At 43.0% G+C, this 25,066-nt stretch overlaps 5 protein-coding genes across 10 annotated transcripts; 3 read left to right on the top strand and 2 right to left on the bottom strand.

Annotated features, from left to right (window-relative positions):
* Window positions 1-681: 681 nt before the first annotated feature.
* LOC144077970 (equilibrative nucleoside transporter 2-like) lies at window positions 682-5,762 on the top strand. Of its 2 annotated transcripts, XM_077606106.1 has the most exons (14): window positions 734-750; window positions 826-1,024; window positions 1,671-1,709; window positions 2,010-2,091; window positions 2,161-2,291; window positions 2,355-2,494; window positions 2,832-2,966; window positions 3,039-3,136; window positions 3,802-3,874; window positions 3,990-4,093; window positions 4,161-4,266; window positions 4,339-4,424; window positions 4,636-4,832; window positions 4,906-5,762. In XM_077606106.1, exons 3-14 carry the CDS (start codon window positions 1,672-1,674, stop codon window positions 5,015-5,017), a joined length of 1,302 nt encoding a protein of 433 aa, XP_077462232.1. In that variant the 5' UTR covers window positions 734-750; window positions 826-1,024; window position 1,671; the 3' UTR covers window positions 5,018-5,762. The 2 variants fall into 2 exon arrangements, with proteins under 2 accessions (XP_077462231.1, XP_077462232.1); XM_077606105.1 differs by having other exon boundaries at window positions 682-1,024.
* A 330-nt stretch (window positions 5,763-6,092) lies between these two features.
* On the top strand, window positions 6,093-8,158 carry LOC144077977 (galectin-related protein-like). 2 transcript variants are annotated; one of them, XM_077606117.1, is made up of 5 exons: window positions 6,093-6,238; window positions 6,592-6,660; window positions 6,738-6,826; window positions 7,017-7,138; window positions 7,432-7,575. In XM_077606117.1, the coding sequence occupies exons 1-5, from the start codon at window positions 6,200-6,202 to the stop codon at window positions 7,434-7,436; spliced, it is 324 nt and encodes a 107-aa protein (XP_077462243.1). In that variant the 5' UTR covers window positions 6,093-6,199; the 3' UTR covers window positions 7,437-7,575. The 2 variants fall into 2 exon arrangements, with proteins under 2 accessions (XP_077462243.1, XP_077462241.1); XM_077606115.1 differs by having other exon boundaries at window positions 6,115-6,238; window positions 7,017-7,203; window positions 7,432-8,158.
* A 281-nt stretch (window positions 8,159-8,439) lies between these two features.
* aftpha (aftiphilin a) lies at window positions 8,440-14,471 on the top strand. Of its 3 annotated transcripts, none has more exons than XM_077606098.1 (10): window positions 8,440-8,682; window positions 9,813-11,027; window positions 11,096-11,229; window positions 11,333-11,450; window positions 11,826-11,882; window positions 11,951-12,073; window positions 12,152-12,212; window positions 12,403-12,486; window positions 12,610-12,733; window positions 13,728-14,471. In XM_077606098.1, exons 2-10 carry the CDS (start codon window positions 9,837-9,839, stop codon window positions 13,867-13,869), a joined length of 2,034 nt encoding a protein of 677 aa, XP_077462224.1. In that variant the 5' UTR covers window positions 8,440-8,682; window positions 9,813-9,836; the 3' UTR covers window positions 13,870-14,471. The 3 variants fall into 3 exon arrangements, with proteins under 3 accessions (XP_077462224.1, XP_077462223.1, XP_077462225.1); XM_077606097.1 differs by having other exon boundaries at window positions 8,441-8,682; window positions 11,321-11,450; XM_077606099.1 differs by lacking the exon at window positions 12,403-12,486 and having other exon boundaries at window positions 8,443-8,682; window positions 11,321-11,450.
* Window positions 14,472-15,052: 581 nt separating this feature from the next.
* Window positions 15,053-18,205, bottom strand: LOC144077976 (ras-related protein ORAB-1). Its single transcript, XM_077606114.1, has 6 exons — window positions 18,003-18,205; window positions 17,288-17,360; window positions 17,104-17,199; window positions 16,927-17,022; window positions 16,031-16,162; window positions 15,053-15,967 (listed from the first exon to the last, which is right to left on the bottom strand). Exons 1-6 carry the CDS (start codon window positions 18,014-18,016, stop codon window positions 15,770-15,772), a joined length of 609 nt encoding a protein of 202 aa, XP_077462240.1. The 5' UTR covers window positions 18,017-18,205; the 3' UTR covers window positions 15,053-15,769.
* Window positions 18,206-19,423: 1,218 nt separating this feature from the next.
* LOC144077975 (ras-related protein ORAB-1-like) lies at window positions 19,424-23,845 on the bottom strand. Of its 2 annotated transcripts, none has more exons than XM_077606112.1 (6): window positions 23,720-23,845; window positions 23,065-23,137; window positions 22,881-22,976; window positions 22,699-22,800; window positions 21,758-21,889; window positions 19,424-21,694 (listed from the first exon to the last, which is right to left on the bottom strand). In XM_077606112.1, the coding sequence occupies exons 1-6, from the start codon at window positions 23,731-23,733 to the stop codon at window positions 21,497-21,499; spliced, it is 615 nt and encodes a 204-aa protein (XP_077462238.1). In that variant the 5' UTR covers window positions 23,734-23,845; the 3' UTR covers window positions 19,424-21,496. The 2 variants fall into 2 exon arrangements, with proteins under 2 accessions (XP_077462238.1, XP_077462239.1); XM_077606113.1 differs by having other exon boundaries at window positions 19,426-21,694; window positions 22,705-22,800.
* Between the last annotated feature and the right edge of the window lie 1,221 nt (window positions 23,846-25,066).

Below are 25,066 nucleotides of genomic sequence, written 5' to 3' on the forward strand. Positions count from 1 at the left end.
CTTCGCAACCCTAGTGAGGATAAAGCGGTTCAGACAATGAGATGAGATAATACTAAACATAGCACCCAACCCTACTCACTATTGCTGTAAAATACTAGCATTATTGCTAAACATGTAACTTGTAGTACATCTGCAGTACTGAATACATACTAGTACAGGCCTACTAAAACATACTACTACTTAACACTGTAATACATAACTTTTATATAATACATTCTACCACTTAACATGGAATTTTAAAACATAAATAAAACATACCTGTAGTGAAATTTCAACTAAGCATACTATTATTGCAGTCAAGTCACAACATTAGCCAAAACCTTGATCAAAAAATGAATTCAACTAAAGGGTACTACACACATTAAACAAACTATAGTACATATAATTGGTTTTAATGATGATGGTGCTAAATCATTTGTTGCCATCTAGTGGCAAAGAGGCAAAATTAATATAGCATTATTTTAGACGTTACGGGAGCTTCAATTTTGTGTCTAAAAAGGGAAATAAATTGACTGGAGGACACATAAATTGTAAAAGTACCACTTTTGTGAGTATTTTAGGGTGTTTTTTGACAATATTAGTCAATTGACTGCTACAGAGAATGAATGAAATTACTACTATTTATAGTTGCTAAGGAATGTACCACTCAATCGTGGGAGGGGGGGGTTGTATTGTCTAATTATTAGGGAGCTTGAATTCATCCTCGGGTACCAAAGGTGACCTTTTAAGTGTGGACAACCAGTTAACTAAGTAAAATATAAGTAATTGTGAGCTTTTATTTGCTAAAATGTTATATGGATAGCCATGTTTTTGTTTGTATTACAGGAAAGACTTTAGTTCCACCCCTTTATTTTCCGGCAGGAAGAAGAAGAAAGATACGTAAACGCGCCGAAACGTGCTTTGAAACTGTGACTACCGGTTTATTTAGTTGTTTTTTTTAAATCTGGAACGTCGTCGCGAAGCAGGGGAAAGAAACTACGAGTTATACGCGAGGAAATAAATATATAACTGAATTTCGACTTTGGTAAGTTTTGGACAATTTAAACTTTTGTTTATTTTTGTCTCCCCGGTGTTGCCACTTGACCTTATTAGTAAAGGTGCCAAAACGTCACACATCCTGCCACTTTAATCTTTAAAGTAATAATTATTTTGACTTTGACCAGCAATAGAAATTGATTAGTTGTTCATTTAATGTTATTCTACCCAATTTGTCGTGCATTTTACGCATGGAATTTATTTTCCTCTTTCAATCGTGTTAAACGTTGACAATAGCATTCTACCCCGGACATGATTGATTATTATTATTGTAAAGTGGACATATAATAAAATATTGTTCAACATTTGCTATAACGCCGCACGTGGAGTTAATAATGCGGAAATAGACGAGCCTCTCGGCGGCATGTGGTTTGAGAACGTCGTTGATGAAATGACATCTCATCTTGTTTCACCCTGCGGCCGCAAGGTGGCACTAATGTGTCTTTTGAGTATGTAATCGAAGGATGTCCTCAAATATGGCGGCCTCTTTGAAATATGTAATGAATGTTCTACAATTTTGTGTTTTGTTTACATGTACATCTTGGTTCATAATTCACTATTATATTTTTCCACTTTTCTTATTATGTTTTTGCTATTGTGACCATGACATGTTCTGTTATTTGGCCTTTCATCAGGATGATGGAAATTAAAAAAGCAAGCGCTCCCCCTGACCGGTGAGTGTCTTTAAAAATATATTTATACTAGGGGTGTCAAACCTGCTAGAAGCGAGATGTCCAATCTATTTTGACTGGGAGGGTGAATGAACGACGCTCCGCCTTCAAAGTCCAAATGTATTGGATGTCTAGCGCCATCAATGGTGACAAGTAGGTTAACTTTTTGGGCCCAAAAAGAAAAAGAAAAACATGATAGAGTTGGCATTATTGTGGCTCGCGAACCAAAAACGGAGTTTGACATCCTTGGTCTATACAGCACATCAGTAAATGAAAAATTGACATGCAATTGCGTTTTGCTAGCTGTAACATTGTGGCCGCTATCGTCTTCATGCTGGGCCTCGGGACGCTACTACCTTGGAACTTCTTCATCACGGCTTCCCAGGTGAGCTCGGCAAAACAAAACTCATTGTCTCGTTGCCGTTTTTAGCGCCTTTGTCCTTGTCCTCACCAGTACTTTAACCAGCGGCTGAACCAGACGACGGAAACGACGGTGAAGGATTACAACTACGACAACTGGATGACGTTGCTTTCCCAGTTGCCCTTGCTACTCTTCACGCTCCTCAACTCTTTCTTCTACCAATGGTTTGTAGGCTCTAGTTATAGTAACCATTAGGAAGGCATTTAAGGCTAATACCGATCATTTAGGGTTCGGGAAAGCGTACGTGTGGCCTGCAGCCTGGTGTTTATCTTGCTGTTGTTCTCACTGACGGCCACTCTGGTGAAGGTGGACATGTGTCCCGACACCTTCTTCTCTGTCACAATGGCGACGATTTGGTTCATCAACAGTCAGTAAAACACACAGCAGAAATGAACCACTATTAGCTTAGAAGTTGTCGCTAACACGTATTTGTTTTTTTTGTGTTGTGTGTATGATTTTTCCGTTTTTCTGCATTTTTGTGTGTATTTATTTCATCTGGGTGTATAATGTGGCTGTGGGTATTTTTGCGGCGTATATTTTCTTTTTTTAATTGTTTGTTTTTATGTGGCTTTTGTTTTGGTGTGGCTGTGTTGATGTGTTTTTATGGGTCTGCGTGGGTCTTATCTCTGTGTTTGTATTGGACTTTTATTGTATGTTGTCCTTTCTGGACATGTGTTTTTTGTGTTTGTTTGTTATTGTGTAAGTGTGCAGTGCAGTGTTGCAGGGCAGCCTCTTTGGGATGGTGGGCCTACTGCCGGCTCGCTACAGCACCCTGTTTATGAGTGGCCAGGGTCTGGCTGGGATTTTCGCCGCCATCGCCATGCTGCTTTCCAAATTAGGTGAGAACTGTAAAAATGGGCAACAGCCCCAAAGTCAATGGGGCCAAAAAATGAAACGCTTGTTCATGCTAGGTAACGCGGACCCAAAGTCGGCAGCATTGGGCTACTTCATCACACCGTGCGTGGCTACGCTGGGAACGTTGGCGTGCTACATGCTACTACCTCACCTGGTCAATATTAATTTATTTACCTGTCGAGCAACATCTGTATTTATTTTTTATTTATATACAGTAATCCCTCGATTATCGTGTCTTTACTTATCGCGAATTCTACTTAACGATTTTTTCCCGCTATTAAGTATATATATATTTTTTTAAGTTCATAAAAATGTGAAAATTTATACAGGCCACAATCCATTGGGTGTATTGACAAAAGAACTACTACATATCCCAGCAGTCACTGCGCAGTACTTTGTCTACGGGAAAATAGTAGAGTCGGTGTACCCTATCGACTGATTTATTTTATTTTATGGTGATAACAATTTTAGTATTGGTCCATATATAAAGCGCACTGGGTCATAAGGCGCCCTGTCTATTTTGGAGAAAATTTAAGACTTATGTGCGCCTTATAGTCGTGAAAATACAGTATATATATTTTTTAAAGTTCATTAAAATGTGAAAATCTACGCTGAAACTACGCGGAAGCCATCTTGCTAAAAAAAGTTATAATAGAGGGTGACCCTACTTTGCTATTTTTTTATTATTATTGTGGCCATGTCTGGTCTACATTAACTGCGAAATTCAAGGGATTACTGTACTAAATTTTTTATGTCTGTGTATGATATAATCTTGTACTCATGACATCACTGGGTCTTCGCTGGGGGTTGTGATGGCAGAAATTTGCACGTTTCCACCTGCGGCGACACGCGAACGAAGATGAGAAGTTGAATGAGCTCCCCCCGAGCGCAGGTTGGTGCAAAAGCCTCACTGGTCAATCAATCTTGGGTTGTTTTGTTAGCCGTTTTTGGAAATTAGTCTTTTTGACGCAAACGCTTGGGAGACTTTCATTGAGCTTCTTTGCCAGACAAGTACATGGTGAGCACACAACATGAAAAGAAGTTGGACGCTGAGAGGATATTAATTGGGGAGATGGAGGAGCGATCATCCGTCCTGGTTGTCTTGAAGAAGGTCGGCCATAGTTTTCCTTCCGAAATTCGTACAGTGCAATATGATCTTAATTTTTTTTCTTCCTCAGATCTGGGTAATGGCGGCTTGTATCACGTGCATTTTTGCCATCACGCTGTCAGTGTTTCCCGTGGTGATGTTACGTGTGCAGACTGTCTACAAGAACACCAACTGGGGTGAGCTGCCATTAGGTCAATAAGTGGAGGAAAAATGTTGACTTGTCTTATTTTATTTTATTTTTCAATCAGACAAAGTGTTTACATCCGTTTGCTGCTTTGTGGTTTTTAACGTCATGGACCTGGTGGGCCGTGGCGCCCCCTCTCTCGCGCAGTGGGTCAGTCTGAAAACACACTCGCACTTAATTAGCAGCAAAAACTCAATCAAAATAGGATTACAGGTGTTATTAAGTCATAGGCTGCCACTGACAGCCATAAATGTCCAATCACTTTTGTGTCAAAATAAATTGGATGTCTTACTGATCTGGGAATCTTATAGGCTTGGATTATAGTTCTTTATTTTTGACATTTGTCCTCTAAAATTTGCAGCCGCCCAAACACAGCCGTCTTTTCCCATGCGTCGTGGCATTGCGCGTGGTCTTCATTCCACTTCTCATGACGTGCAACATTCCAAACACCAAGCTGACCATCTTGTTCCGCCACGACGCCGCCTTCGCCACCATCGTGGCGCTCTTCGCCTTTTCCAACGGATACCTGGCCAGCCTCTGCATGGGCTACGCACCACAGTGAGTCTCGCGCCCCTCATCCTGATGTGTATAGTGAGCTAATGCTAACATTGTTATGGTGGCTATGCGTCAGGATGGTCGCCTACCGAGACTGCGAGACGGCCGGTTCGCTTATGACCTTCTTCCTTGTTCTTGGTTTGGCGCTGGGTGCGTCACTCTCCTTCCTGCTGGTAAAGTTGCTGTAGACTAAAGACAGGTAAACATTATAGCACTTGTGCTGTAAATCTAATGGTTATCTCTCAGAACAGTTTAAAAAACTGACACCTTATACAAGCTTTTAATTTTCCACGTGGAACATGTTACGTGATATGTATGTTACTTTGAAACATTTTGCCCAGGTTGCCTTACCCTTTTGCCTCAACATGGTAAAAACAATCTACTTAAGGCTTGTAATTTTGAAGGTTTTATGTTTACGAGTTGGACATATTTTGACTTACAGAAAAAAAATACCCCAAGTGGGAAGCACTTATTTTTTTTACATAAGCGTATTGCAACCACAGCAGCTAAAGTTATCATTTTTGTAATATTTGTTTTAACATAAAACATTCTGTCACATTCAAACTTTGTTTGTTACATGTTAACCCATTTCAATGTGACAAAGCATCACATTATGATGTAACATTTAAAATGCAACACTGACATGTTTCTGTTGTAGGCACCATACCTCCACATAATTTTATCTTTCATTTCCATGGTAGTTGATGCGTGTTTGCAATATAATTTTTTTTCCATGTTGTGGTAAATGCAAGTTAAAAAAAAAACTCATTATTTGATCATCCATTTTATTTCTATTTAAACAATGCACTTATTTTGTATGTTAAAAAATTCTAAAACATTTGACTTATTATTGTGGTCGTTGCAATAATAAAACATGTCCAAATGTACAGTTTGTCACATTTGCACGTAATTGATTAAAAAATGTAAATCTCATTTATTGTGAAATCTCAGATTCATTTTTATTTGAAGGCATTAAAACATTTCCACCAGATAATACTTATAGAACTCCTTTAACTTTAAATTTTAAGTATGCATTCATATTTTAAATTAGTCATTTGTAAACGGATTGAATGCAACATACGACCCACCATGATTTTCTACGGCAAAGTGCATATCTGGCAACCAGGAGGGTACGTGCTTATTTTGATCCTCTTTGCAGAATCATTTTTGGCTACCAATGTTGCATATTGAGCTTTCAATAATAGTATAGTTTTTATTTTGTTTTAAAACCACGAAGAAAATGTGCTAGAGAATGCATACAGAAATACGTTGTATATTTTAACCCCTCTGTCTAAAGAAATTTGACAATACGTGGACGCCTGAAAGTGGATTATGGGCGGGCACATACGTTTATTTCCGGGAGTTCCAACATGGCTGCTGAACAGAGTGTGGCCCGCCGCGAGAGGAAGGTAAGAGTTGGAAAAAAAGCTTTCCGCGACTCGATCTCATTGAACTACTCCAACGCGGAACAACTATGTTAACAACTACATACTCAAAAGTTGCTAGCGGTCTTTGTTTTGGACAACAACGTCGACTCTAGACACTTTTGACAGGCTTCAAGTTTGGACTTCCGGTGGCGACTACCCAAAATAAAAGCTTAAATGTGTGCGAGTTTCCATAGAGCAAACATATCTCCATCATTATATTATTAGATGAATATTTTTAGCTTGTTCCAAACTGCGTCATAGAAATTACTACTACATACTTTTAAAATCCTCCCAATATTGAAGAATATTCAGTGTGCGTTTGTGTGCTTTCCCAGCGATGGAAAATTGACTGCCATGAGCCCAAAGCAACCGTCAGCAGCGAACAGGAAACGGAAGAAAAATTGGTATCAAACCGCCCACACACACAAAAAAACAAATATGAACTTAATTCAAATTAGCAATCAAATGTGTGTATGTGCAGACGGTTCCTTTCCGGGGCCAAATCACTGGTGGGCTGCATCCAGGAAGGAAGGTGGTTATAGTGGGAGTGGTAGATACCCATCCTGACAGGTAAAAATCATGACAGTCATTGTAAAACAGCCAAATAAGGTGCTCACCCTCCTGCGCTGCAATTGGTTGGCCATCAATTCGGGGTGTCCCCTACAATTGGCTGGGATAGGCTCCGGCACACCCCGTGAACCTTGTGAGGATAAGCAGTATGGAAAATGACTAAGTTGGATGTTGTTTTTGTTTGTCTTAGATTTTACATGGCGCTGACGTGCGGTCGTGGTACATGTGGCGAACCCCCACGTGATGTGGCACTCGAGGTGTGTGTGCGCTTTGGGGCTCAGCGCCAGGTGCTTCGACGGGCCTGCGTGGGCGGTACGTGGACCGATGCAGAAAACGCCATTCCCTTCTTTCCTTTCATTAAGGGGCAACCCTTCAAGGTATGCCTTTTGTGTTTGGAGTGGCTCCAATGGGAGAACAAGTCTATTGTGGTTATTTCAAAATAAAATACAGGATGCTGCTACAAGGGTTGTTTGATTTTTTATTTATTTTGTGACTTGGAATTCATTTCGTATCTAGAGACATTGTTTGTATGGAGAGGTTGAATTGAATTGAATGCCTTTAGTGTCATTATACAAGAATAATCCTGTTTATGTGTTTGTGCCCAGATTGAAGTGGAGTGCCAATCAGGTCGCTTTCGAGTCCTAGTGGATGCTCAGAAGCTTTTTGACTTTCAACACCAGGTGGAAGCGCTCCAAAGTGTCGACACGCTGTGGATCAAGGGCAGCCTCACAATCAACAAGCTGGGTTGAATTAGCCTCGTTACTGCAGCAACACCTTTCGACTAGGTACACTGCCTTCAATTAAGCCTTAAGAGTTCAATTTGTGTTGTGATCACACTAACTTAAATCATCTTACTCATTGAAATGAATTGCTGCATTTTTTGATGATTAGTCTTGAACTGTGCTGTGCCTTACAAAGTGACCAATGAGATTGAATACACTACATTAATGTGTATATATAAATATATACACCACAAAGTGCTTTATCTTTTTTATATTTAGTTTCTTTTAAGATGGCATTCCCATGGTAAAAAATATTTGGTGTTGTTGGTCAATATTTGGCATTATGGAAATGTACAAAATGGTTACCTGCTATCATTATGTATATAAGACCAATAAGTAATCAAAGATTGTGTTACTATTAACATAGGTGTTGATACGTGTACAGTATTGCTGTTGATTAATTTCCCCCATGTTTCTGACCATGCTAGGCTGCTATTTTGTCATTTTGGGCAATTTTTGAAGTCATACTTAATATATACACGAGCAAGATATGAGCTGTTTAACATGGGCAATAATGTATTTATTTGAATAAAATGAATGCTGATTTGAATTGGGTGTGATTATTATAAAATATAAACATTTAGCTGTGATCTATTTGTATATAAAATATAAATTGATTGCTGCATGATAATTCCATAAATCTTAATTAATACACAGGATACATTTACAAAATTATGTATTGCTGAAAGTGCTAATTTCATATTTTAAAGTTATTCTATTTCTTATTTATCCCGTTTTAAAAACTTGTTTTCCTCTTTTAAAAAGTTATTTATCGTCCATTTCGTTCGATCTTGCGTGTCGTTTGCCTGTGTGGCCGCGCGGTGCCTGCCGGGAGACCGAGGCGGGCCGGGCAGGCCATCCCACCCACAGTCTTCCTCATTAGGCGACCTACTCCAGCCTCCTCCCCTCACAGCCAAGCTCCACCAGCCGGCTCGCGCAGAATTTACTTCGGGCTCGACTTTCAGTTCCTCCGGCCGGCCCCGCCGTCTCGCTGCCCTCCCTCCCGTCGGAGCAAGGAGGACCGCGCACTCTGTCAGTCCCCGCGTCATGGAAGCTCTCGTCGGGCGCGTCAAGGTACGCCAAGAGTTGATTTGTTGCTCTTTTCAGTAGCCGGAATACGAGACGGAGGCATCCGCTGTCAATGGTATAGCTTGTGGCTTAGCTCCGCTTAGCTGCGCAGTTAGCCACGCCGGATGCTAACCAACCTGCTCGCGGCTACTTGACGACACTCGTGTCATGTTCGTCCCTCCGGAACACACTTGAATTCACACTAGTAAGAATATGATTTGTCGTCGCCGAGTATAAACGCGGAAGTACAATATATAAACAGAGTGGCTATCTTCGTTGTCGGCTATCGGCTCCACCTCGCCTCCGTTCTGCCCGTATCCGACGCACTTGTCGCATTTAGTCGTCAAACGTGAAAGCATTGACAACGTCACCACTAATGTCGACACCTCTAACGGGCCCGAGTTCCTCTGAAGTCCACTAAAGTCCGCTTAAGTTGTCCCTTTTGGACTTTTCCAAAGCCGATGTTAGCCTGTTAGCTCGTTAGCCTCCCAACACAAACAAACGTGGGAAGTGAGCAAATAGTGTCCAAAAGTGGGCAAACTTGATTGTACATGGGTCCCTAAATGTAGGTTTGTTTATAACATGTCAAATATAGCGTTTCCTGACATTGGTGTTAGCATATGTATCAATTACATACGAGTCTATTGCCAAACGATTAATTTCCAGAAAAAATTATTTAATAAGTTATTGCCTCCCATGAAGTGATGAACTTGTCCCAATTTCTGGACAGGTCGAGATCTTAGTTCAGGTTGACTTTTTTGGTCATACAAGATTACAACTTTAATACTTTGGTTAATATTGATCATATTTTTTAATGGTTGGTATCACTTTAAAACAATAATCACTAACAGATATTTTATAATAATGAACATAGAAAGGCAAGTAGCTATGTTTATTGAAAAAAAAATATTTCTCGCACTCATTTAACTCATTGATTGCCATTGATGGTGCCAGACATTTGATCCATCTGAACTGGGAGAGGTATTTATTGTTTTAGTTTTTAGTATTCAGTATTAGGCACAGCTGGAAGGGGAGAAAGGTCAAACCAAGCTTGAGGGGTTTGGGGGGCTATTTTTGTGAGAGAAAGTGTTATTTGTTTCCATGGCGACGCTTATGCACGCTCATTTGCACGGCAGGTGTAGCAGGACTGACGAGTCTCCATGGAGCCTGACGTCATCCGCTTGTACTCGTCATCCCCGCCGCCGCTGGAGGACGGCGAGGAGGAGGATGAGGACGAGTTCGGCGACTTCGGCGGCTTTTCGTCTGTGTCGGCCAGCGTCAGCTTCTCCGAACTGGATGCGCCCGACCAGACGCATGCGCCGGACGCCACCTCGCCGCCCGAGCTCTTCAACGGCCGTCCCGCCGTGCCGGGAATGCGGCGCGAGGCCAAGGCCAACGGCGTGGCTCCCGGGAGCCACCCGGAACTCATCCTCGCCAGCGAGCCCCTGGACTTAAAGAGACCGGACCCTCATATCACCGATGGTGAGATCATCACTAACGGATTTACGATGTCAGATCTCAAGCAGGGTCCGCAGACGTTTAGCCGTCGTCACAGCGATAGTGACGAAGGGTGTGCGGAATTTCCCGCGGTCTCGGATATCGAGCACATTTTACCACGCGAAGACGGAACGGACACAGACGAAGCGAGACCTAACGGTGAGGCCACGCCTCTTTCCGTATCACGTGACACTCAGTTGGACCCCGAAGGAAGCGACGCTGACTTTGCACACGACGCAGCCGTCGCCTGCACAAAAGAAAATCTCAATGGCGTCGACGATGCCGTCTGTCTCAACGGCGTCGATGACGTCCGTGCTAAATCCCCTAGCGTCGACGACGCCTCGCGTCTGGACGGCGTTCCCGTCGACGAAGGACCCGGAGTCTCGTCGCCGTCGGGCGAAAGGATCTCAGAGACTGAAACGGAGACGACGTTAGGCCTCCCGCTTTCCACGGATGGCGACGCGAGGACGGCGGTCTCCGCTCCGACGCCGCCGGCCCTCCAGGAAGAGAACGCCGAACAGACCCCGGTGGAGGACGAGGAATTCGGGGACTTTGGGGATGCGGGCTCGTTTGCCGAGCAGGGCTTTGTGGACTTTAACCACCAAGAAGCGTGCCTGCCGCAAGCCGACGACGCTTTTGGCGACTTCAACGCACCCGAACTCGACGAGGCGGGTGGGGACTCTTTGGGCGGCGCCGACGACGACCACGGCGAATGGAAGGCCTTCGGAGAACCGACGCAGGTGACGGAAGGCGAGTCTTGGGCAGCGTTCAGCTCGGAGGACGCCGCCGAGGACTCCTGGCACCAGGCGGAAACGTCCTCCACCGTTGACGAGGACAACAGCAGACACTCCAACGTGAGACATTTGAAAGGGTTAGAAATAAAGGAGCCACTTCTCAATGAATTTACGGCTTGTGTCCGCAGGAGGCGCTGTGGAGTCGGGTGGAGAAGTTGTTGGAGGCCAGCTTCCCCCTTCCCGCCAGGTGCCCCTCGCCCCCTGCTGAGGAACGCGTCGCGTCGCTCGCGGGGCTTCTGGAGACGCCCCGGGATGTCGGCAGGTGGGGTCCGCTCGAGAGAGCCATCGGCGGACCGGTGGCTCAACATGTCGTGATGGTGATGGTGGTGGTGGTGGTGTTGTTGTTTACGTAGCGTGCTCCACAGCGGCGTGTGGTCGCGGCTTCAAGACATCCACGAGGCGGTGGGCCTCAGATATCAGTGGGGGGGCTCCTACTGCAACAAAACTCTGCTCAGCTGTCTTGGCATCGACACGCGCAATATTGTGAGAATGCATTCCACACCACTTAGCTATTCTACTCTGCTTTATTTCACTTCTCATCTACTGATCTCGAAACATCTCATTACAGCACTAAAGATGATATAAAATTCCAAATTTAATTGTCGTGAATATCAAAATTTTAACGCGTAGTCTGAGAAAGCTACTAAATGCTGCGACAAAGTGCACATATGAATTGAATTGAATCTTTTTGTCATTATACAAGTGTAATGAGATTTAAAGCTTTATAATGAAGTGCACAAATAAAAAATCAATAAATAAAGAAATTGTAACATAAATAAGTAGTCAACATAGATACTAATCCATTAGGTGACGAGACAAAAAAAAGATAAATTTAATTTAAGAATGTTGTTCTCTCAGCTGTTCACGGGTCAGAAGAAGCAGCCACTCATTGTGCCCGTCTACGCCGCCAGCCTGGTAAGCCGCCTCCCCCTTCGCTTTCTTTAATCGATTGCCCCTCCTCACGCTCCCCTTTGCACCGACAGGGCATGTTGGAGCCCACCAAAGAGCCCGCGAAGCCCGTCTCGGCCGCCGAGATGATCGCCTCCATCGCACAAGCACCAGCGGAGTCTCCCAACTGCAACTCCTCCCCCGCGGACGCCGTCCAGGTGGGCGGAGGGGGTTCCGCGGCGCTTCCGATGGGGTTCCCGAGACCCTCTGATGTTTGTTGTCGATCTTCCACGCAGGAAGTGCTCCCACCCATCCAGTTCGACTGGAGCAGCAGTGGCCTTACCAACCCCTTGGACGGTAAGTGGACCAACTGTTGGGTGAAAAACACTCAAAGACCACCTCAAAGGCCCCTCAGCAACTCTCACTTTCCGCTCACTTTCCTTTCTGTGCTTATCAAAGTCAAAGAAAAACTTTCCCTCTTCTCCTATTTCTTCTTCTTCTTCTTCTTTTTCCCCTCTTCCACTTTGTCGCACGCACGCACGCGCAGCCAGCGGCGGCTCCTTTCTGCTTAACCTGGACTTTTTCGGTCCCGTGGACGACTCGGGTTCGTCGTATTCGCCCGCCATCCCAGGTCAGCCGTTTTTCCGGCCTCCCTCCCCCTTTTTTTGGCTTTCCCGCACTTTGGTTCTCTCCGCGCTCCGGCGGCCGACGACTCTCCGAGGCCCCGCCTAGCGTCTCTCTTGGTGATTGGCAGGCGTGGACCCCGAGTTGGTGGAGCTGACCACGGCCAAGATGGACGCCGGCGGCGCCGGCAGTCGCGTGGTCGACGCTTTCGCTCGCCTCATGTCCACCGTGGACAAGACCAGCACTTCCACCAGGTACCGTATTTTTTTCACATATAAGCCGTATTTGTAACTAAAAAAAAGACCGAATCAAGGGTACGGCTTATATGCGCACAACATGCTATTCTCTTTTTCACCAGTAGATGTAGGCAAAGTAAAATGTACTATTTGTTGGTTATTTTCTGTTTTGCAGTAAGAAAACAAACATTACTGGATGAATTAATTGCTCATGATATTGAACCTAATAATGTGCTTTCGATTCATACAGTATCTCAGAAATACCACATTTGATGACTTCAAAGTAACACACTATTAAAAGTATCAATATGGAGGTGAAAATTGGAATCAGGGGTCGGTTTATACGTAAGAAATTGTAAAATTCAACAATTTTAAGGCAACTTGCGGCCTATACGCGGGGGCCGGCAAATACGGTACATTGAAACCAGGAAGGGGGAAAAGGACACCTAAATTTTGAATTAGCTTTTTGACAATTTATTCAAATGGGATTTGAAGGTTCAAATATGCAAATGTAGAAATTGAAATCTAAGTGTTTATTTAATACTATAACAAACATTCTGAAAATAGATATTTTGGGGGGGTGGGTTAATAATTTCAAAAGAATGGATTTTGTCAGGTAACGTAAATGGGAAAAAAGTACTAGTTTTTTTTATAATAAGATTATATAATGCAAATTTTAATGCAATTTATAAATGGAAACAGAGGATAATTAATAAAAAACTCAAATATTTACAGAAGCGTTTATTCATTAGAATTGAGATTTTGGTGAAAAAACATTAAAATAGATCTTGTCAGGAAAAAAAAGGTAAACATTCAATTCAGAAATCTCATTAGCGGAAAATCTGGCAGATTTAAACTGAAATAACTAAATGCAAAATTGCATGCCAAATCAATTTAAACACATTTTTTATGTTCTTGTGAAAGTATTTCAAAATATGAATGATCTCATTTTTAACTCCAGTATTTTCCCACGCCTCGAATGTCAAATTTGTTGTTTTTTTTCACCCACCAGGAAGCCACGCAAGGACGAGAAGCTAAGCTCGGAGGCGGCCGTGGTGATTGGCGGTCTCCCCGACTTGTCCTTCATGATGGCCAAGGTCCTGATGTTCCCTGCCACTCTCACGCCGCTCGCCTCTCGGGCGGCGCCCGACTGAAGACGACGCAACCTCTCCAGGGACGCCGACTCCGCCACCCGCAGGTTCGGCTGACCTTCAGCTGCTTTTTTTTTTTCCTGTCATACTCTGTTCTTTATTCGCTCCCTCATTTTCATTCAAAGCATTTATCGCGGCGGTGGGATCGAGCGGGGGCGATGTTTTTTTTTTTTTTTTTTTAATTTTTTTTTTTATAAATGTTAGCTCGAGTGCTGGTGTGTATATAATCAGGGGAGGAAAGCAAACAGTGATTATCAGTAATCAATCAATCTATTTATGAACTTTGGCAACGCAGCCGACGTCAATTTGAATGTCTCCGAGGGGGCGTGTGCGTCAACGTAGGGACCAATGAGTGTGCTCTGTTTAGTGTGCGTTTGTATTTTGTTTGTGTGTGTGTGTGAGCGAGCGAGTCCGGTGAGCACTTTGCACAAAGCCGAGATGACGTGGATGTCGGAAGTAGTCGCACTCGAAATGGACAAAACAATTCTAATGGAAAAAATATATATGAGAGGACAAGATGGAATCACTGGAAACGGCACCCACCTGGGATCTTGCCCACTTGACTTTTAGTCTACACAAATTAAACTAATTTAAGAGATGTTCTACATGTAGACTCACTCATTCATTTTATGGCTCCTACCAGAATTAAGAGGACCTTTTAGCTGAAAAATAAGACTTTATTTTTGACATTTTCTGCCTTATTTATCAATATTGGGTATGCATTTAAAGAGTAAAGATAGTGTGGGACTTTCAAGGGTAACTATTTTTTTTTTAAATCTGAAAAAAATATTTTTGGGGACAAATTAGGAAAGAATTTTGCTCTGCCCAAATTGGATGTCAAGTCCCAAGTACCATGTGACCCGCTTTATTTTATTTTTTTACAATGATAAAAGTTTATAAGCTAGTATAAGCCTCATTGAGGGTTCAATCCTAGGTCTGGACCTCCGTGTGTTCGCGCCAGGCTTGGATGGGTTTTCTCCGGGTACCCCGGTTTCCTCCCACATCCCCAAAACATGCAGGGTAGCCTGGTTGAAAAATTAAATTGCCCCCTAGCTATGATTAGTTGTCCTTTGTTTCTTTGTTTTCTCCAATCAGGAATGGTTATAGTATCAGTTCCATCCATGTGGGACATGTTCGATGAAGAAACAAATGTTCCCAGTCACAAAAAACAGCAAGGAAAGAAATATTACCCAAGGATTTCATTTTATTTTCAGCATCAATTTTTGGGAGGGGTCTGGAACAGTATGGCATTAAATTTTTGTCACAATTCCATATACATAATGCCAGTTATCGATGCAACACTAGAAAAAAAATGGCAAAACTCACCCTAACATGATAAAGGCATTGTAGTGGATTAAAAAAAATGGATGTTTAATTGTACTGCACTTGAAATTCTAGCATTGCCTTTAGCACACAGGCGTTAAGATGGCGGTCGTCATCCTTATCCTTGCTCGGGAAGGTGAAAAGTTCCAAAGAACGAGTCATAGTAAGCGTAGTACCAAACGTCTCCTTCATGTTTTAATGGACTTTTTTGTGTCATGTATAAATATATACACTTTACAGATGGGCGGACCACAATGGAGCACACGCTGGTTAGCATCATGCTAGCACGTATTTACACTCGGGGCGGGACGCGAGTCGGCCTCCGCTAAGAGCAGCCGGAAGGCACGGAATCGGAGATGACGCGTGCGCCGAGCGTGTGCTGCATTGCGAAAATGACGACAACGTAAAGACGCTGACGAAAAAAACAAGAACAGAAGCGAGTGTGGATTTAAAAAGTGGACACGCCGAAGTGTGAAGAAGAAGAAGAAGAAGGCCTGCTGGCTTCCGTGCTATTGCTGACTCAGGGTCAAAGTTGTCAATCCGGTCTGGCGCGCGGATGCTCCGCCTCCTCCCGGTGAGATCAGCAGCAGCCTCCGGACGAGGTGTTGACGGGTTTGCTCTGAATCTTCACGTTAGACTTATCCGAGTTGTTGGCGGCGGCGCCGGGGCCCATGCGCTTCTTGATCTCTGCCGCCATGGTCATGAAGGCCTGCTCTACGTTGGTGGCGCTCTTGGCGCTGGTCTCCAGGAAGGGGATGCCCAGACTGTCGGCGAATTCCTGCGCCAAACCCGCAATTTTCACCAATCCGCCGTCGACTAGAGTGGCGATTCCGAAACTAACCTTAGCCGTGGTGTAGTCCACCAACTTCTTGGTGGTCAGGTCGCATTTGTTACCGACCAGCAGCTTGTTGACGTTCTCGCTGGCGTAACGGTCGATCTCCTGGAGCCACTGCTTCACGTTGTTGAACGATTCCTAACGCACATACGTTGTTGACATGAGAGCGTGACGACCCAAATTATTAAAAGCATGAGGAATTTTTTTTTAAGAGTGGGAGGGGCAAATAAACCATGGTGCACATTCACAGCTAGTCTTACCAGTTTAAATTGGCATCTGTTGCGATAATTTGAAATATGTATATAAAAAGGACTAATTGCAATACAATAGTATTTTCTCAGCAAATAATACAATAAATTGTAACATTTTAGATTTGTAAATGACCAAAAGTGGTTTCAAAAGGGTCAAAGGTCATTATAGTGCCAACTTATAAAAAGTTGTCCACTGGAGTGATTAACAATATTTTTAGTTAAAAAAATGTAATTAAAAGATATTAGTATTTCTTAATTGAAGCGGAATTTTATTTCATATCAATTCATTTTTCTCATTTTTACCGAGTGGTTGGCACACCTGCCTCACAGTTCTGAGATCGTAGGTTCAAGCCCTGACGGATTCCAACCTTTCTGTGTGGAGTTTGCATGTTCTCCCCAGGCTTGTGGGTTTTCTCCGGGTATTACGATTTCCTCCCACATCCAAAAAACATGCATAGTAGGCTCATTGGACACTCTAAATTGTGAATGATTGTCTGTCTATTTCTGCCCTGTGATTGGCTGGCGACCAACTCAGGGTGTCCTCCGCCTACTGCCCGTAGTTTGCTGGGATATGCTCCAGCACCCCTTTTTACACGTAAAACTAGCAAAATCAGCCCCCTCCCCCCCAAAAAACAGGACAAGCACACCCACCTGATCGGTGACGTCGTAAACGACGATGATCCCGTGCGCCCCCCTGTAGTAGCTCGACGTGATGGTGCGGAAACGCTCCTGACCGGCCGTGTCCCACTGCGGAAACGACACCGAAAAAAAGGCTTGAAAACGCTTTACGGTCGCCGCGGGATGGACGCCATTGGCGCGTCGTCTCACAATCTGCAGTTTGATGGTCTTGCCGTCCAGCTCGATGGTCCGGATTTTGAAGTCGACGCCAATGGTGCTGATGTAGCTCTCCGTGTACGTGTCGTCCTGAAAGAGCGCACAAATATACGTTTACAGAACTATCATGGCCACTAAATGATTTTGAATTGTTTTCTTTTCAAAGGGGAAAACTTACGGCAAAGCGAAGCAGCAGACAAGACTTGCCGACCCCAGAATCTCCAATCAGCAGAAGTTTGAATAAGTAGTCGCTGCGGACACACACAATTCAGTCAAAAATAAACATATCCCATCTATTTTTAGTCCACTTAGGAAAAGCTTTGAGGATGAACATGAGAAAAAGGTATTCGATCGGAATGGCATCGTGTTTTTGGGGTGTCACGTGGATGAAATTTCCTAAACGAACGTCAGTCAATATGGTTGTTGCGTAATCCTCAAAAACAACAGTGGAAGCACGGATGCTAGCTCGGATCAATTGACGGATGTGGCAACTTCCTGTCGGCAACTCGTGACTCATCGCGTCTCACCGGGTTGCTTAGTTGTCTTTTTTTCTTTCGCGTTTCGCCACCACGTCGCAACGCTGCGCGTCATGTCGGTGTTTTTTAACGACTCGGGTCAGAATTGTGACGTCCTGTTAATGCTACGGAAACGGAGCCGCTAACTCAAACCGGGTGACGACCACCGAAATCAAGTCAAAACCATGCAATTTCAAGTTAGATTGTGAAGACACGCATGTGGAATACGTTAAAAAATATAAATATATATAAGAATCACTTTGGATTGACGAACAACGCATTTGATCTTAGCTTTAGCTTAGCTTTAATGTAGCTTTAGCTTAGCCGCTGACAGCTCAGCCGGAGCTTCTTTGCGCTCTCCGGAAGACAAACACTTACTATTCAGGATTCATCTTCGACTACGGCTCGGGGGACGATCGTCGTAGCGGATCGGATCGGGTCTTTGACGGGAGCTTGAGCGTTTATTTCAACGAACGCGATCGGTGTTAGTGTGTCAAAAGGGAGGAAAAAAGGAGAAGAAGTGGCGAAACTGGTTGTCGCAGCTAGGACGGCGTAATCGAATCAAATATGGCTGTCAGCACGCCTACCCGGAAATAGCAGCCACAATGCATTATGGGTGTTGCAGTACAGCGACATCAAATGTTTTTTTTTCATAGTTCCCTATCGATTAACTGGCGTCCATTGACTTCGATAACACACTTGAGTTAATTGATAGTAGTATTCTAACAAAAACGCTTACTCTTGTGCAGTAATGCCGGGTGAATAACTTACTACAAAGCCATTTCAAGGTAAGTCATTCAAGTTGGCCTTTGACATTATTTTAAAAGTTGTTTTATATTTTGTTTTGTGATAGTGGTACAAAAAAGGTATTCGTCTGCCACACAAAAAATATTTACATCCTTTCCTCTTTTATTTTAAATTGATTGAAACATCTGTGACATCATGTAGACACAATGAAATACTACACACACCAACAATATGGCATGATTGTCTCCAACACACACCTGGTGCTCATATTTAGTTTTGGGCACACACACACGTATACCCACACACACCCTTATACACACTTGTACACAAACTTGTCGTCCCCTCACACAAATACACGCAAACTGCATTACAAACACGAACAAATACACACAAGCACACGTAACACTTACACATAAACATACATGAACACGTGCACTTGTTTGTGCAAGCGTACACATGAAAACTTAAAGGGACAGACAACACTTTTAGCCTCTTAGCAAAAATGATAGGGTTTAATAAATTAAAGCACAAAATAATGTTTCTAACGTGTGTGGAAAAATTTACATATTATATTTCCGGGATGAGGTCACCCAAATATTTTATCAGGCCGTGGTTCCTTTTTAACCAATCAAATGCAAGTATCCCAGACATTATTAAAACTTATCACATATGACCTTGGGTATAATAGACGTCATAAAATCTCTTCATTTGTAAGCGTGCCATTTATTTTGTATTTAAATATTCGCTCGGTCGTCTAAGAAATTCATATTTTGCATATTGTAATTACATGCTTTATGTCATGAGTTTCATATGAAGGTTATTTACGCCAGGTGTTGTCTGTCCGTCTAAGAAATACACGCAAACAGGACACGTTTGTTCACACCATACACGTACATTTATACGGTAAATACACATTCTTACACAGGATGTTTGTTATTAGAACAGTGGTACCTCGAGATACGAGCTTAATTCGTTCCGGGACTGAGCTCGTATGTCTATATTCTCGTAACTTGAACGAACGTTTCCCATTGAAATGAACTAAAAACAACTTAATTTGTTCCAACTCTCTGAAAAAACACCAAAAACAGGATATTGGATTGGAAAAAATGTTTTATTTCTGCTAATTCGCCATCTATTAACAAAGTAACACATAACTAGTGGTTTAATATTACTAAAATGTGTTTAATAGTACTAAAATTATACGGATTTCGTGGAGGGGAGAGACAGACAGAGAAGGGGTGGAGGGGGTGCGCTTTTTGCACGGCAACACGCTCGTTTCATAACATAAACAAATTTAAATGAACATGGATTACGATGCAGGCACACTCAAAAATAAGTTTCATCTAACCTTACACTAAACTTAATTCTAATTTTGTATTAAAGTTTGATACCTTTCTTCTCCCGGGTTGGCTCTATTTGCCCCGCCTCCACCCTGACTTTCACTTTCGATGGGCTGTTAGCTTTTGTATTCCCTTCAAAATATTCCAAAAATGATGCACACAAATGTCCTCACAATAGGATAACACACGACCACTTGCCAACGAGAAGTAATATATACTCCTCGTATTAGCGATCGCTCCGCCATTCGCGCTGAGTGACGGTGTTAGACACGAATGTTTTAGCATCTGACTCCAACGTCTAAAATTATGACTTATCTGTCTAACAATGGAGCATATTCAGCATCGGAGGAGACTACCAGGGTTCAATGGGTTAATCCACAGATAATTTATTCCTGACAAATTGATCTATACAGAGCTCTGGGTCTCGGGGCCCTAACACAAAACAGCTTTATGTCTCTATGCCCATGGAGAGACAACACCCAAACCCGAGTTTTCCCAGTTATCATAACACAAATATGAATAATGCATTAGCTGATTAAAAGTATGACGTTCACTGGGCCACGACTGTCTTGAAGGTGCCATCCTCTTTTTTTCTGTGATTTTCCACTCGCCTCCATATCAGTGTGCCTTGGATGAAGCCGTCTATAATCAACCTCAAAAGAATATCTCGTACTGAAAGCTTCCTTTATTGATTGTGCAAGCATTAATATAAGGGAACATTCTGTTCGCGTGCGCCATCAACCTGAAAACAAGTGTTTAATCATACAGTAGTAATATATAAAAATAAAGCCTTGTTTTATTGCAATGATTCATCTGTAATAAAATATATGATTAAAATATGTCATAGTCTTCAAAGGGAAAAAAACACTGAAAAAAATGCAACGCTCCGCCCAGTGCTCGTAGATATCTGTTATACACGAAAGAGATGCGAAAAAAAGACAGTGCGCTAAAATCATAAACAGCCTCTCATGTCTTGGCCACCTGGCTTTCTCGAAATTTGTCTCGTATCTAGAGATTATTATTTGCTCGAAATTTTACTCGTATCTCGAATTGCTCGTATGTCGGGGTGCTCGTATGTCGAGGTACCACTGTACATGTAACTTTTTTTCCCTATATCACCATAAAGAAATAGAACTGAAATTCAAACACATATATACATCAAAGGTCATGTATCAAGTCCTTAACTATGTTCCACTACATGTATGTGTGTCAAGTACATACATGAAAATAATGGGATGATCATCAGGCACTTTCTTCCACAGTCAAGTGGACGTCTTTTCTTCTCCAGAAACAAACTTTTTGTCCGAGAATTTAATTGACAGGAGATTATTTGATTGACTGGTTCTTTCACTCTATTTGACATTTCAAGTTCTAAACCTGTTATTGTTGTGGTTTTCTTTGCTTGTGAAGACTATGACATATTTTAATCATATATTTTATTACAGCTGAATCATTACAATACTACACAAGGCTTTATTTTTAATGTTCCCTTGTAATAATGCTTGTACAATGAATAAAGGATTTTTGTATGAGATATTCTTTTGAGGTTGATTACAGACGGCAAGGCCAAACTGATAAGGAGGCGAGTGGAGTGGAGCTCCAAAGCCAGCGGAGTTTCAGAGACAACGGCCAGTGGAAAAATCCCAAGGAGAAAGACACCCTTCAAGACAGTCACGGACCAGTCATCATCTTATTGTTAATCAGCTAATGAATATTCATGCTGACTCAGGGTCAAAGTTGTCAATCCGGTCTGGCGCGCGGATGCTCCGCCTCCTCCCGGTGAGATCAGCAGCAGCCTTCGGACGAGGTGTTGACGGGTTCGCTCTGAATCTTCACGTTAGACTTGTCTGAGTTGGCGGCGGCGGCGCCAGGGCCCATGCGCTTCTTGATCTGGGCCACCATGGTCATGAAGGCCTGCTCTACGTTGGTGGCGCTCTTGACGCTGATCTCCAAGAAGGGGATGCCCAGACAGTTGGCGAACTCCTGCGCCAAACCCGCAATTTTCACCAATCCGCCGTCGACTAGAGTGGCGATTCCGAAACTAACCTTGGCCGTGGTGTAGTCCACCACCTTCTTGGTGGTCAGGTCGCATTTGTTACCGACCAGCAGCTTGTTGACGTTCTCGCTGGCGTAACGGTCGATCTCCTGGAGCCACTCGTTCACGTTGTTGAACGATTCCTAACGCACACGCATTGTTGACATGAGAGCGTGACGACCCAAATTATTAAAAGCATGAGGAAAACTTTTTTTTCAAGAGTGGGAGGGGCAAATAAACGAAGGGGGCACATTCACAGCTAGTCTTACCAGTTTAAATTGGCATCTGTTGTGATTATAATTTGAAATATGTATATAAAAATGACTAATTGCAAATATGAAAACTACAATAGTATTTTCTCAGAAAATAATGCAATAAATTGTAACATTTTAGATTTGTAAATTACCAAGTGGCTTCAAAAGGGTCAAAGGTCATTATAGTGCCAACTTTCAAAAAGGTGTCCACTGGAGTGTTAAACAATATTTTTAGTTAAAAAAAATTACATTTAAAAAAAAAGTTTTTCTTAATTGAAGCAGAATTTTATTTCATATCAGTTAATTTTTCTCATTTATACCCAGTGGTTAGCACGCCTGCCTCACAGTTCTGAGATCATAGGTTCAAGCCCTGGTGGATTCCAACCTTTCTGTGTGGAGTTTGCATGTTCTCCCCAAGCTTGTGGGTTTTCGCCGGGTACTCCGGTTTCCTCCCACATCCCAAAAACATGCATAGTAGGCTCATTGGACACTCTAAATTGCGAATGATTGTTCGTCTATTTCTGCCCTGCCTACTGCCCGTAGTTTGCTGGGATATGCTCCAGCACCCCCGCCACCCTTTCATTCTCACTTTTTAAAGTGTCTCAGAAATGTTGGCAAAACCAAATCATATTAAAGACTTTTACACGCAAAAAATACAAGCAAAATCACCCCCCCCCCCCCCCAAAAAAAACAAGCACATCCACTTGATCGGTGACGTCGTAAACGATGATGATCCCGTCCACCCCCCTGTAGTAGCTCGACGTGATGGTGCGGAAACGCTCCTGGCCGGCCGTGTCCCACTGCGGAAACGACACCGAAAAAAGGCTTGAAAACGCTTTACGGTCGCCGCAGGATGGACGCCATCGGCGCGTCGTCTCACAATCTGCAGTTGGATGGTCTTGCCGTCCAGCTCGATGGTCCGGATTTTGAAGTCGACGCCAATGGTCCTGATGCGCCTCTCCGTGTACGTGTCGTCCTGAAAGAGCGTACAAATATACGTTTACAGAACTATCATGGCCATTAAATGATTTTGATTTTTTTTCTTTTCAAAGTGGAAAACTTACTGCAAAGCGAAACATCAGACCAGACTTGCCGACCCCAGAATCTCCAATCAGCAGAAGTTTGAATAAGTAGTCGCTGCAGACACACACAAGTCAGTCAAAAATAAACATATCCCATCTATTTTTAGTCCACTTAGGAAAGGCTTTGAGGATGAACATGAGAAAAAGGTATTCGATCGGAATGGCATCGTGTTTTATGGTGTCACGTGGCTGAAATTTCCTAAACGAACGTCAATATGGTTGTTGCGTAATCCTCAAAAACAACAGTGGAAGCACGGATGCTAACTCGGATCAATTGACGGATGTGGCAACTTCCTGTCGGCAACTCGTGACTCATCGCGTCTCACTGGGTTGCTTAGTTGCCTTTTTTTCTTTTGCGTTTCGCCACCACGTCGCGTCATGTCGGTGTTTTTTAACGACTCGGGTAAGAATTGTGACGTCCTGTTAATGCTACGGAAATGGAGCCGCTAACTCAAACCGGGTGACGACCACCGAAATCAAGTCAAAACCATGCAATTTCAAGTTAGATTGTGAAGACACGCATGTGGAATACTTTAAAAAATATAAATATATATAAGAACCACTTTGGATTGACTAACAACACATTTGATCTTAGCTTTAATGTAGCTTTTGCGCTCTCCGGAAGACAAACACTTACTATCCAGGATTCATCTTCGACTACGGCTCGGGGGACGATCGTCGTAGCGTATCGGATCGGGTCTTCGACGGGAGCTTGATCGTTTATTTCAACGAACGCGATCGGTGTGTCAAAAGGAGAAGTGGCGAAACTGGTTTTTCGCAGCTAGGACGGCGTAATCGAATCAAATATGGCTGTCAGCACGCCTACCCAGAAATAGCAGCCACAATTCAATCGTGTGCGGTCTTTTGGTCGCGGTCTTTTGGTTGCCCCGACCGCGACAACGGGCGACCAAAAGACCGGCGACCAAAAGACCGCGACCAAAAGACCGCGTCAGGTGCGAATTATAGTCTCCAAAATACGGTAATCAGAAATTTAGATGACCAAACAGTAAATACTCTGGCATTATAATTTACCATACAAATACTTGAATACGACACCAGGTTTGTGGACCCCTGACTTATCGCTTAAAGAGTCCGATTTTTTTTCCTGCAGGTCTTTGGTGTAGGTGTACAAAAGGGCTCCTTAGTATCTTTCAAACGAAAGGACAGTCTACTGGTGTTCCCTCACATTCAGAGCATCAAATTGACCCAAACTTAGGTATGACTGCATCCATGTTGGAAGCAATAGATTTCATTAAACAGAATCATAAAGTGTTCTGATGAGACCAAAAAAAAACTTTTGGTGAAAGACAGTGTTTGGAGCGTGTGCGGTCGATTGGTCGCCAGTCTTTTGGTCGCCGTCTTTTGGTCGACCAAAAGACCGGCGACCAAAAGACCGACAACCAAAAGACCGACAACCAAAAGACCGACAACCAAAAGACCGGCGACAAAACAAGGTAAAACAACACGGTCTAGGCATCAATAAAAGCCAACAATGGCCATGAGCAGTTTCACTGAGCCGACGTGTGAGTGTAGAAGAGTTTGTATGTACATGTGTTGTCCCTTTAAGAAGCTACGTCAGTCAGGGTCTTAAAAAGTTCTCCAACAAAAAACAATAAAAGTCCGGGAAATTTGGAGCTTTTCTTTAGCCTAATAATTACTAGGGCATTAAGTATGACTAAATAGTAATCCGCAGTTTGTATTTAGGGAATTTGAGCAACGATTTAAATGGTAATTATCACTTACCTTCCGGGTGACCAAAAGACCGGCGACCAAAAGATCGGCGACCAAAAGACCGGCGACCAATCGACCGGCAACCAATCGACCGTGTACCCAATGCAATATGGGTGTTGCAGTACAGCGACATCAAATGTTTTATTTTTTTTATTTTTTTATAGTTCCCTATCGATGAACTGGCCATTTCAAGGTAAGTCATTCAAGTTGGCCTTTGACATTAGTATTTTAAAAGTTGTTTTATATTTTGTTT

This window comes from Stigmatopora argus, chromosome 7 (assembly GCF_051989625.1).
Source record: "Stigmatopora argus isolate UIUO_Sarg chromosome 7, RoL_Sarg_1.0, whole genome shotgun sequence".
NCBI lineage: Eukaryota > Metazoa > Chordata > Actinopteri > Syngnathiformes > Syngnathidae > Stigmatopora > Stigmatopora argus.